The 14,128-nt window shown below is 35.6% G+C and overlaps 1 protein-coding gene across 2 annotated transcripts; it reads left to right on the top strand.

Annotated features, from left to right (window-relative positions):
• Positions 1–106: 106 nt before the first annotated feature.
• Positions 107–13,810, top strand: LOC126979134 (vacuolar protein sorting-associated protein 18 homolog). 2 transcript variants are annotated; one of them, XM_050828362.1, is made up of 10 exons: positions 107–607; positions 762–1,093; positions 1,870–1,917; positions 2,509–2,820; positions 3,486–4,711; positions 5,085–5,254; positions 5,720–5,871; positions 6,669–6,734; positions 9,020–9,185; positions 10,669–13,810. In XM_050828362.1, the coding sequence occupies exons 1-10, from the start codon at positions 349–351 to the stop codon at positions 10,902–10,904; spliced, it is 2,967 nt and encodes a 988-aa protein (XP_050684319.1). In that variant the 5' UTR covers positions 107–348; the 3' UTR covers positions 10,905–13,810. The 2 variants fall into 2 exon arrangements, with proteins under 2 accessions (XP_050684319.1, XP_050684320.1); XM_050828363.1 differs by lacking the exon at positions 1,870–1,917.
• Positions 13,811–14,128: the final 318 nt, after the last annotated feature.

The following is a 14,128-nucleotide window of genomic DNA, read 5'->3' as shown; positions in this document are numbered from 1 at the left end:
AGGCAAATGGCAACAGCTGATGATAATACTTTACCGTCAAGTGTAATGACATTTTAAACTGACATTCTCGGCTAATAATATTTACGTGGTCTTTGTCTATTGTTGACTTTCGTGAAAACTGAAGAATGTAATTTAATTTCATAAAAATTAGAATATTCCTACTGCAGTCTGCATTATTTCGATTTATATTTTAGATTTATAATTATTGTGTAGCAAGATACAATTCCTTTGAACAGGCTGTGGGGGAGTTTTGCTGATGAGAATCAACCCAAAATTAATTAGATGATTTTGAGTTATTGAGTTGTCCTTTTCGATCTTTTAATTTATTATTACATATTATTTATAAAAATGACTTCGATTTTTGACCAGAAAGAGAATGCCTCTCAAATATCCCGAAGCGCAGTGCCAGTGTCCGAGCAAATGACCTCTTCTGGTTATATTAATATGCAGCTAGAAGATAATACACCAATGTTTTCAAAGCAGCGTATGAACTTCAATCCTTCTGACCTGATAACACATGTCGCTGTTTCCAGTGATTACTTAGTTTTGGCGATGGCGAATGGACGACTCTTTCGGTTAGATTTAAAAATGCCAGATCAGCATGAAGGTAATTTCATAATGGCATGAATAATAAAGGCATAACGTCCAGTCCAAAACATATACTCACTCATAATAATAAATTATGTATACTATTGAAATTTAAACATCTTTATTACAGTGAAATTTTAATTATCTAAAATAAGGAATAATACTGCTTTCAGAAATACAGTTCTCAAAACATGTACAACCCAGTTCTAAGCTCACATCTCTATTTCTTGATCCACTTGGACACCATTTGCTACTAGCTTTTTCTGCAAGAAGCAAAGATGGTAACCCAGAGTTGGTTTACCTACATCGCAAGAGTACCAAACTTAAATCTGTGAGCAAATCAAGAAACTTTGAAGTGACAGAAGTTGGTTGGAACTATGAGAATAAATCACTCACTTCTTCGGGCCCTATCCTTTTGGGCACTTCTCAAGGACATATCTTGGAAACTGAGTTGGATGCAGAAAGTGATAGAATGTTTGCAGCAAGTCAGCAATATTGGAGACAGGTGAGTGTATCTCCCTGGAATGGAATAGAATTGACGTTCAAATAAAACACTTTTTAAAGGATTAAAACTAGTAGTAACAGTAACTGTGTTTTTACATTACATTATGCGTAAAAAGTTACATATTTACTATTATTATTATGTTTTTAGGGGGACAGTCACCTTGAAAACTTGATAAGGAAAGGTCTCTAAAACTTCGTGTTAGCTAAAATAATAATAAAAATGTAATTTTTACGCAAAATCACACTTACAAAAACACATTTCAATCCTTTAAAAAGTGTTATATTTCAATGTTTAACACTTGGGTTAATCAAAGAATATACTAGGATTTTAGTAAATTTGCATTGATACTTATTATCCTCTTATATTGAAGATTAATATGTAATTGTTCTTCATTAGATTCTGCATTCATTTAGACATACAAATATGTGAAAGCTCTGATTTATGAATCAAGATGTATACATCTACAGCTTATTTTGCAAGTAAGTTCTTTGCCTCATGCAGCCACTTTTTGGAATCAATAACCCTTTGCAGTTTTTTGTAGCTGAACCAATAATATGACTTAGGGACTGTCAAGATTAGAGCATACTCCTAATTTTCTGGCAACTCACCTGATTCCTGGTGTTGTAAATGTCTATGCCTCACCAGTTCCCTCTTACACATTCACCCCCTATTATAACAATACATAAACATATTATATTATTTAGATAAATGATATTTTAAACTAGTTTAAGATTTACTTATTATTTATGTAAAACTTTCTGTTAATGTCCTACAAGCTGCCAAGTTATTTACCACTGTATGGAGGGAAGGATATTGATGGATTGGTAACAATTTTTTATATAATTTATATTCTATAGATAGTATTATAAACTTTGCTGCTGCAAAACCATAACATATCATTATATTATAATAATGATATTATTGTAATTAAGGTTGTGTTAATTTTGTCTCTTTAACTGACTTCAAAAAAGGAGGAGAATCTCAATTTGAAGGTCTACTAAGACTATGATGATCCATGGAACTCCTTAAAGACTTACAGTAAGGGTGTGGCGATCTGTGGCAGAATTTCAAAGTGTCTGTAATCAAATTGCAATGTGGTGATTTTCATTGCTGCATTGCAAAATTTACAAGGTCTATATATATATTCAGACTAAATAGTTAGTGTAATTCAGATTCAGTAACAATAAAAATAAACTTTTACAACAAAACAACTGACAGAGCTTTTTTGAACTCATTCTGTTATTAATTTATTTTTATCATTCTCTGGTAAAAGAGGTTCATTAAAATTTGCTGTTATAATAATATTCTGTATAGTACCATAATATACATGTAGTAATATGTTCCTGACTGATTAGACCTTGTAAGAAATAGGATACGAAATAAGAATAACATTAGACATATTATATTTTCTACAGATCTTTGACATTGGGAAAGGCACAGACACCCCAATAACTGGAATACAATTTCATCGAGTGAACAAGACCAGTAAATACTTTGTATTTGTGACAACACCAACAAGGCTGTACCAGTTCATAGGCAATGCTATGTTCACTGATGACAAACCCTCGCTCCAATCAATATTTCATTCTTATCTCACAACACCGGAGACCGGATTTCAGGAAATACCTTCCACATTGAAATATTCCAAGTTACAATTCTACTGTGATAAAAGCAATTCTCCAAAGACATTTGCATGGTTGACTGAGCCTGGTATTTTTTATGGTCAGGTTAGTATCTTTATATTGCCTCACCTGAAAGCACATTGTCATGGCTGTATGTATACAGGCCATGTACCACCATTATCAAAATTTATTAGTTTTTATTTTTGACAGTTCACAGTTGTCCAAACTAGCGAGATCTCGCTTGGACTGAAGTATGACTCAGAATATGTATTACCGTCAACACTTGGGGTCAAAATAATATAAAAGTAATTATAACTTGTATAATAAAGTCGCAATTCAGGCACTCTTATTTAAAAAATGCAAACTGTATGCTGGGAGAGTTTCTTGCGCCGCTTCTTCTCTCTCAGAGCGCCATTTGTTTCCGAAGTGGTGGTCGTGTTTGAACTGACATCAAAAAGAATTTCAAGTGAATCAATTTTGAGAAAATAAATGCCTTTTTGACAATACCTGTTTGGCCTACATACAATATAATATGTTATTAGTTACTTTCTCTTCTTTTGTGCGTTGATTGAACTATGAAATGCACAGTATATATATACCTTTGTTTTTTAAACTTAACAACAATAGGTTTTGTGAAGTATGTAACTGAGCTATAACTATGTACCGAAATTGTATAACTCATTATTATCAAAACTTTTTAAAATCTTCAATCTTAATTACAGCAATAATATATTTAAACTATTCATATAAAACATATTTTGCATTTACAGCTGGACCCAGCATCTCAACAAAACTCAAACTCGCTATTCACACAAAGTGAACTGATAAACTATCCACCAAACAAAGACAACAGCAATGAGACCACACCTTTAGCATTCGTGTTAACAGAGTTCCACGCACTGCTCATGTATACAGATAGAGTCAAAGCTATATGCCTTCTGAACCATGACCTTGTATATGAAGAACGCTTCTCAGAAGTTCACGGGAAACTAAAGAACATTGTCAAAGACCCGCTAAGACGCAGCATATGGGCAGTCACCGACAAAGCAGTTCTAAGATACAAAGTTGTCAGAGAAGAGAGAAATGTTTGGCGAATATATTGTGATATGGGGCTGTTCGATCTCGCAAAATTGTACTGCCAAAACAACCCGGCCTATGTCGACATTGTTAACGTCAAACAGGCGGATCTGCTGTTCTCAAAGGGAGATTACGAGAAAAGTGCGGAAGTGTTCGCCGACACCCAGAGAAGTTTCGAAACTGTTTGCCTAATGTTTCTGGAAGTAGATCGTATTGATGCGCTTAAAATATACCTCCTTAGAAGACTTGACGCTCTAAATGATGATGATAAGACGTTGATATCTATGATAGTTATCTGGATGACCGAGCTGTTTTTATCCCAACTCGGCTCTTTACGCAGGACGGGCAAAGATGATTCCCAAGAATACCACGAGTTGCAAAGTGACTTTGAAGTATTTTTACTGCAGCCAAAGGTAGTTCAATGTATGCAGCACGTAAAATCTGTTGTTTATGACCTCATGTCTTCGCACGGGGATAAGCAAAATCTAATAAAACTGACTAATATCAATGAGGATTACGAAAACGTTGTCGCACAGCATATTTATAGGAAGTCCTATAATGATGCACTGGAAATGCTACAGTCATTGAAGAAGCCTGATTTGTTTTATCAGTTTGCGCCAGTTCTGATGGAAGAGACACCAAAAAACACGATCAATGCATTGATAAGTCAAGGAGCTAAGCTGAGCCCCACTAGACTTCTACCAGCGTTTCTGTCTTGCCAGAATGATGATGCGCATTCGGCAGAAATAACTCGGTACCTTGAGTTTATGCTGCATAATTTCAACGTGAAGGACAAGGCTATACATAATTACTTGCTGACACTATACGTGGAACACGATACCGACGCGCTGATGAGATACTTGGTCAGGCAAGGACAGGATATCGCCATGGTCAACTATGATGTGCATTACGCTTTGAGGTATTCATATCAATTATGGCTTTTGAGGTTCTATAGATTATTAAGGGACTGTATCTAAAATAACGCATTAGCTATACAGCTTAAAATTTTGATTGACTTTGCTATTTTACGATTGTCGCCTTAACAATAAACATGAATGACATGCGAATTACGTCACTGTCTGTTATGTTATGCTCGTTCGTGTATAGTGTGTATGGTTACTGAAGGAGTAAGATATTAGGAGTATGTTTCTATAGTGGAAACTAAATCTTATCGAGCAGCAATAAGGTTGTCTTTTATTGAAATACTTTTATGATATTTCAAAAATGTTGCACTCTCGATTAGTTGCCATTGCATTGCAGTGATAACATGACATGTAGATAATGTCTTGTAGGTTGTGCCGCGAGAAGAGTTTGTCCAAGGCGTGTGTGAACCTGTCCGCGCTCCTGGGCCTGTGGGAGGCGGCGCTAGAGCTGGCGCTGGAGGTAGACCCGGCGCTGGCCAAGACCGTGGCGGCCATGCCTGAGGACCAGGCGCTTCAGAAGCGACTGTGGCTAGCTGTCGGTATGTGACATTTTAATTAATAATCTTCGAGCGCGCGAGACTTAATCCACGCAGATTTATTTACATGAAAATCTGAATTCAGTATTGTGTGTAGGTTTTAATGAACTTTTTTTATTAAATTTATTTTGAGAACTGTCTTATCCAAACAATTTGTTATTTTATGTGATGCCCCCCACATCTGGGATTAAATATACAAATTTAATTTCAACCAAAATTCTGTAACTTCTGGTAATTATTTTTAATTGATAGTCACTATATGATATTGAAAAGTAAGGGAAATTATCAATAAATTGTTAAGATTTAAAAGAGATTTCAAGTTAATTACAATCCAACAGTAAATTAGATACTGTAGATATGGCCATGTACTGAGAGTTGAACAACTTGTGTCATCGTCCATAAATCTTGGTATAAATTAAATTTGTATATATGAAGTATGAACTTACTTATGATGTGTTCATATTTCAGCTGAGAACATAATAAACAAGAACCAAGACATAAAGGAAGCCATGGGTCTGCTCCGGGAGTGCGCGCTGATCAATATCGAGGACATCCTGCCCTTCTTCAGTGACGTCACCACCATTGACCACTTCAGCGAACCCATCTGCCAAACGCTAGAGGTGGGATTTGGTGTAACAATAATATTAGTTTTATTTATCAGGAGAGGGTGGCTATTTATCTGGTCCTAATGAGTCCTAGTAACACCACGTCCACAGTTGAACTAGTGTGTTCGCCATTCATACTTATATCTCATCGTCAAGCCCTGACGTATTTTCGAACCGCAGTATCTTCTTAACGCGAGTATTACAAACAACACCTGGGAGCAGGGTGTAGTCGCCAAGGATGGCGTTTCGCTGATGCATTAGTGGGCCGCAATCGTAGAGGAAATGGAGAGGCGTTTCATGAGTCTCAAGGCAAAATCTGCAAGTTATTTCGTATTTTATTCCGACCCCAGTGAGGTGCCGATGCTATCTTTCGCATCCTGGTAAGTATCCACAGGTTTTACTGCTAAGTGATCGGGTTTCATTCGCATTTCCATTATTGAATGCCTTTATCAGCGTTTTGTATTGGTTTTAACCTATTGAGTTGCTCCAGCTTTTAAGTGCTTCTTGTTGACATTGGTTCCTCGAGGTGTGTGTGTCGAATGGAGCAACAACAATAACAATAACTCAAACATACACAGGGTGTTTTAAGGGATATAACATGGAATGTAGGTTGAAAAGAAAACCGGGGCATGATATTGGACAAGTTAGGTACAGACACTTTAGTATGGATCAAAGGTACTCGCAAAAATATTATCAGCCCTGTATGAATACTTAGAGATTATATATATGTATAAAAAATACTCCTAAAGTTGTTTTTATAATATGATGTTTAAAATATAAATATGTTCCAAACCAGTTATTTTTAATTACAGGAATATAATAATCAATTAGAGGAGTTACAAGCAGAGATGGACGACGCTACGGAGTCAGCTGAATATGTAAGTTATAGTTTATTATTTATCCCTGGTCTACGTGACTACTATTTTACTTATATCACTAATATAACATGCTATTATGAAGTACAGTTTATGTTTACCCTGCCCATTACAATGCATTGCCGCTCAGGATTGTTAATTGATCCCAAAAGTTGCGCTCTCACTTTCTCAAATGTTAAGGCTCCTCTTCGAAGTGCCAATGGAACTGAACCTCGCTCGATTAGAGGAGTGTCCTCAAAATAAAGCGATACGACAAACTAATTCGTTTTACTTCCAACTGCGTCTTCTTAGCGTTCAACTGGACTTAATAAGGCCGGTTTTATTCCGAGACTGCGTCCTCTGTACTATCACGTAGCATTGAATGCCGCCCCTGGTTTGCCACATATCCTTGATATTCACAAGAGTATGTGTAGTCTGTGTTGTCTTTTAAATTGATTAATATAATATACTATGTTATTTGTAAAACTTCAAAGTAACTTGAAACTAAAGTCATAATTTATTTATTCATAAATAAGATAAATATTAAGTAAATCATCAAATATATACACACTTTAAATAAATAAAGGTGTTTGGAGAAAAAATATTTAATAAATGATAAACTTTAAGGCAACACAAGTACTGTACTCCATGACAGGCTTTTCCAGCGGGTTAGAGCCTTTGACACCAGTGTTCATGGGTATTAAGTCAGAGCATTAATAGTTGTCATACCAAAACTATCCGCTAATGCCTCTTAAGAATTAAGAGCTTAGGTAAGAAGAACCTGAGCGCTTACTTACAATAAGTCTATTTGAAAAAAAAATGTGTGTGTACTGTAATATACGTACACAAAAAATTATACATCTGACTTCTGAGGCGTAACAAAACAAAATACCTTTAAAAAAATTATTCCTCGTGCTATTTAACATTTGTAGAATGAATAATATTGTAATAAAAAAGGTATTATAATTAATAATTAAATAACGTTTTCACTTCTCATGCTCTGAAATTGCTTATTTGTACACGATATAGGCTGCACAAAATCGATTGTTGCACAAGTGCACAAAAGTATCTACTCATAAATGTATTTTAAGGCAAAGAAAATGAGCCATACAGCCAAACACAATAAAAAGTTCAGAGATAGAATTTGTTATTTTATAATATTTACCTTAATTTATATGCCTCATGTGTTTTTTAAGACATAAAAGATATTAACTTTAAGGCTGTATGGGTCTGGAGCCCAAGCCTAATATCAATGTCGTAAGATTAAAAAAAAACGACGGAAAACAGGTCATATTTTTTCGTGCGTTTATTAATTTCTTCAAATTTGCTAAAATTGTTAAAAATGTCAATGTTATACTACTGTTTTATTTCCTCGCAATCGAAATGAAAAGCAGAGTTTATAACGTCCACAAAACCATTTTATTTTAAAAATGATTCGTTTTATGCACTCATTGTAAAATCTACTACTTCTCAAACATTACTCCACAGCTGAATATCTTAGTGATCGGACAGCCTGAGGCTAGATTATGATTATTTTATAGCAATAGCTATACTGTACTGTACAATATTGTATATTTTGATTAAAAAGAGCGCAAAAAAAACAATGCTGGGAGAGTTTCTTGCGCCGCTTCTTCAATCTCAGAGCGCCATTTGTTTCCGAAGCGGTAGTAGCGGTACTAGTATATTAGAAATGACATCAAAAAGAATTCTAAAGGAATCTATTTTGAGAAAATAAATGCCTTTTATGCCTTTATTAAATACTTTTTGATCGGATCTCTTTTGTCATTCTTGGCATACCAAGAGAGACTACTCTTTGCTTAGTACAAATTGCATTTACGTGGCTGTATAGCCATAAATGTGTTTGTTTGCCTGTCGGCACAGATGATAAATCAAAAAATTGGCGGCAAAGCTGAAAATTCGCCTTGATTTGTTATTTACATACCTACTTATTAAATATAAAATTAATAATAATTAAAATGAGTTCCAATGGTTCAGAGAGTGAAATGGAGATTGATTGTACTCCATCAGATTTAAGATCAGAACCCAAATTGGCAATGGAAAACCTGCTTCCAGCGAAGCCATAGTAAATTTAATGTATAATATAAAAAGTGTGTTTTATTTCCCTGCATTCTTTTGAGAAAAGCACTATATATGCCTCTCTCGTATTTAGTGAAGTCCACGCCTATGGCTCGGCCTTCAAACTCATACTCAACCTGCAATTGCCTATTTCCCGGCCTTTGCAATAATGTACTATTATTTAAATATCATTCAATTATTTATATACTCACGCGCCATAAACTAATGTTTAGGTCCGCAAAGAGATTCAATCGTTCCGCGAGCGCTGTGTGCTGGTGTCGGTGACGGACACCTGTAACTTGTGTGAGCTGGCTCTGCTGCTGAGGCCGTTCTACCTTTTCCCCTGCAGCCACTGCTTCCACTCCGACTGCCTGCTGCAGGAGATACTGCCGCTACTAGGTCAGTATTATCATTTCTGGTCTGGTGCACGTATCAGCTCGAACCATTTGGCTGCGTGCAACGTACAGCAGCAGTAGAGTTCTAATCGTCGGTATCCAGGTACAGGCCGGGTTGATCACTTACGCTAAGTCAAATTCAAATATATTCAATATTTTTGTTAAAAGTAGGATATGATATATCACTTATTTAAAGTCAAAAACTTCCACCCAATCGAAAAAGTATGCTTCAATCCTGAGAAGGGCGCATGGAACTCAGCGGGCCTTTTTTTTCCATAAAAAATATGGTTACAAAGTTATATCGTACAATTAAACTTATTATTTAATAGCCTGAGGGTGGTCGCTCCATTCCTAATCTGTGGTTTCATTAAGAAAGTCATTTATGTTATACTTATTATTAATAAAATTACTGGTCAAATGAGACTTGATATCGTATGCCGCGAGGTGATGAGCGCAATTGTAGTGCCGCTCAGAATTTTACAATAATCCTGATCGGCACTGCATTGTAATGGGCAGGTTATATCTATAACCATCAGATGAACGTACTGCTCGTCTCGTCCCTTATCATCATAAAAAAACGCAAGAAACCGTTTCAACTCTAAAGGCCCTTCATTTAGAAACCTTCGCGTTATAACTATCCGCGATTTGAACAATTGTTAACAATGTAAAAATGTTCTTCTGAAAGAGCAATAAGGCACAATGCCTATAGAGTTCTACCGCAAAGAAATAAGTGACATTGCCGGTTAAGTGCAGAAAAAAAAAAAAAAAACAAAAAATGTTTGAAACTTTCAGTAGAAAACGACCTATTTATAATATCTTTATTTTTATTCTGTACTCGAAACATTTTTGAGATATTTTAATGAAGAATTCCAGTCCCTTCAAATTGTCTCGTATTACTGTTGTATGGCCTTGCATAACTGGATTATATAAATATTTTACAGGACGATAAAGCTGTTCTTCTTCTGAGGTGGAGTTAAATGGTAAAATGTTTAACGTTGATATTCATCCATCGTGTCATACATTATTTTTGAGTTACATATTTCCATGCCAGTTCACGAGCATGAGGGATAAACTAGACGTCGATTGCTTTCCATACTTTTTAGGAGTGGAATGACCCTCCCCACGACACCGCCACAAGAAATGTAATTTTCAGTTTGTTATTTAATTTAATGAGTTACTTTTAAGTCATATCCCTCTCTTCTTAAATATACAATCACAACCTAAAAGCTGAACAAGACATACCAAACTCTCGGTCATTGCGTCACTCGGCCGGTTGGCTTAGTTAGTAAGAGCGCTCGGACAGAACCCGAGAGGCGTGGGTTCGAGTCTCGCATCATTCATGAATTTTGGTACATATTTAAATTGTATAATGACATTTTAACTCCGGAACTCGTCGGATTCTCCGTAGTCTACGGTCTTCAAGGTCACTTATCTCATGAGATCATTAAGCAAATCGAAGATAAATCATTGAATTTGAATGTCGGCAGCGAGCGGCCGCCGCAACAAGGTGGCCGAGCTCCAGCGTCAGTTGGGCGTGTTGCCCAGCAGCGAGCTGAACGCGGTGACGGCGAGCGGCCTGTCGCTCCGGGAGGTGATCACCAACGAACTGGACGACATCGCAGCCGCCGAGTGTCTGTACTGCGGGGAGCACATGATAGCCAGCATCGATCAGCCTTTCATCGCGGAGGCCGACTGGGAGAAACTCGTAAAGGAGTGGGAGTGACACGTGGCCGTCACCGACATGCATCGGTTTTGGATCCTAACTTTATAGCAAGTCTTGCATATTCAAACCATTATATCGAAGTATTTAAGAAGATTAGCTAACTTCAACGATTTGTATCAATTATTTAGAAATAAGAATTTGATTCGGTGACGGGGAATAACGTTATTTAATTGTCACCGTGACTGTCATTCCAGTTCCATAAAAGTCACTTTGATTCCAATGTCTTCATAGTTCCTTTAATAACGGTGATAGGTTTAATAAGGTAACTAAGTACAAAAAACAAAGCAATAATAAACTTAATTATTCACACAAAAAAAAAAAAACAAAAAAAGTGTGTGTTTGTGTGTACTTATGTATACACGCAAGAAGTTATACTTCTTTGGCCTAACGAAGCAAAAATCATTCAAATGAAATCATTTCAATCAATCAATCAAATCGTAGAATAGCACGAGGAATAAATATTCCTCGTGCTATTCTACGATTGTAGTAAGAAAAATTTTGTAAAAATCTTGCAAACATGCCTTTGACAATTAATTATTAGACGTATGTAATACGGCAGTATGGACTTGAACCATTTGCCTGTCCTAATAATGCACGAAGAAACCAATAACATTTTAAGAACCAACTTCAACCTGTTACTTTTGTGTTACAATTATGCGCGCCTAAAGAAGTATAACTTCAAAAATAGCACATAATAACATAACGTGTGCTTTTTTATGGAAAAGTACGACACACGAGCGTACGGTTCACCTGGTGTTAAGTGATAACCGCCGCCCACATTCTCTTGCAACACCAGAGGAATTTCAGAAGAGTTGCAGACCTTTTAAAAAGGTGTAATCTCTTAATTATTGTTACGATCGCAATAAAAATTCTCAGTACAGGTTCAATTTAACACTTACAACACTAAAACTCGTTACAACTTACAATGACAGTGACAGGGATAGATCACTGTGACATTCCAGATCGGCGTTTCACCATGACAGTATTAATTACTCATCTCTTATTTATTACACTTGCAATGTTTCTTTTGGATATAAATCTCATAAAACCGCAGTGAAATAATAACATTCATAGATTATCAGGCTGTGAACAAAGCAGTCTTTCGGATATAATGAATTTTAAGAACAAAAAAGACAGACCACTTCACTGATTGAGATGTTGTAGGTCCACAAAATTAATGTATTGCTTATGGTGTTTTACATGATTATGAAGAGATTTTTATACATAGGTGTTAAGATAACGGATATAAAAAAAATGTAAATAAATTCAGTACAGCTTAAGACGTTATTATTATATACTATGATTCATATCGTATAATTAAGGCAAACAAACGAATAAAAACTAAAAAAATAATAAATAAAAATGCAAATAATTACCGTTGTCGGTAAATGACTGTAACCACAGAAATAAAATAAGAAGATATGTAATATATGTTGTCAGTAATTCCTTCAGGGATGACCGTCGCCTACATACCTGGTAATGTATTATGGCCCCGTTAATTGGCAAATGAACAAACGTGCATAATGACGGCGAATACGAATAAATTAAGAATCATAAGTAAGTAATCATAGTGAAAAATAATCGCATTAAAAAAATACACCGATGAAATGTAATATTTTTATATACTTGCAGATTATGGAAGAGTTTCTTCAGTTTTATTTCTTGCATTTATTCTTTAATAGCCTGTTAACTACCTGTAATACTACAATAATAATACAAAATAATGTTTTGAACTTTTTCTGGGATCTTGTTTTAAAAGCATATACAGTCAGCGTCACCCATTGTATTCAAAAACATGGCAACACCCATTATTACCATATACATCGATTCACCGAAAGTGACCAAATAGAGAGCGTCATTCAAATTCCATCTATTTGGTCTTGCCATATTTTTGAATGCAATTGGTGACGCTATCTTTTTGACTCTGACTGTCCATCGCCCCACAAAAGACTTAACACTTAGAAATAGAAAATTATTGATAATATTAACAGTTTTATAGATAAATCGCTATATAATATTGTTAGGTAATCGCTAAGCAAACTTATTAACATATATATTAATAGTTTTATAGATAAATCGCTAAATAATTTTTTTAGGTAATCGCTTAGCAAACTTGATATAGAGCTTCTTGCCAGAGCCCAGGCTGCCCGCGATACATATTTTGAGCAACAAATCAGCACTTAGTATTGAATCCTATGCCCATAATTACATTCAAGATTTTTGTAAATTTTAATTGTAATATTGATTATTTGCCAAAACAATTTGACTGCATATATCTCATAGGTATTCACGCACTACCTGTATTTTACATATAAAATAGTTTTTAATGACAATATGCAAGACTTAGTTTATTGTGATCTCCAGGATCAAAATCATAACCCTAACATATTAGTAGTTGGGAAACAACTTGAGCGAATACGACAATATAACTCGGTGCTCGGTAATTTATAATTATTTTAGAATCCGACCAAGATTGCCAGAACCTCTTTGACAAAATGAGTAAAGACTGGGGTTCCTTGAACAACTGTTCCGCCTTGCTGAAGATGGGGATGTATTCAGAGATGACGGCCAACCTTCATGAAGGAAGAGCCAAGAGGCACTTGGTTGAATCATGTAGGCTATTCACGAAATCGAGCAAATAGAACTAATTTTTTTATGAAATTTTGTATATTATAAAAGTTTTCTTACATATATCACTGTAAAATGTAATGTTAATTATATTATGTTTATCGAATTGTGAATATATTTCATTTACTAGTCTGAAATCTGAACTTTGATGATTATTTCATACGGCTTGTAAGGCGTCTTTAACAGTTTACTTCCACGGGTCTACTGACGTTATATAACGTAGCAAGCTTGCCTGAATATCTATACAACACTGCTAATATAAACCAATGAAAAATAAATACACGTTTTATTCAAATTAACAACAGAAACCCCTTTTTCTTTGAAGAGTAGGATAAACGTGCCTTTGCATCACCTGATGTAAGTGATCACCGCCGCCCACATTCCTGCAGCACAAGAAGAATCACAGGAGCGTTGCCGGCCTTTAAGGAACGTGTACGCCTTTTTTTGAAGGTACCCATGTTGTAACGTCCCGAAAACACTACATAAGGAAGCTCGTTCCACAGCTTGGTTGTACGTGGAAGAAAGTTGCTTAAAAACCGCACATAGGAGGAACGCCACACATCCAGATAGTGGGGATGATCTTGTGGCGTGTCGTG

Source organism: Leptidea sinapis, chromosome Z, assembly GCF_905404315.1.
Source record: "Leptidea sinapis chromosome Z, ilLepSina1.1, whole genome shotgun sequence".
Classification (NCBI taxonomy): Eukaryota; Metazoa; Arthropoda; class Insecta; order Lepidoptera; family Pieridae; genus Leptidea; species Leptidea sinapis.
This window is presented reverse-complemented; position numbering and strand designations above follow the sequence as displayed.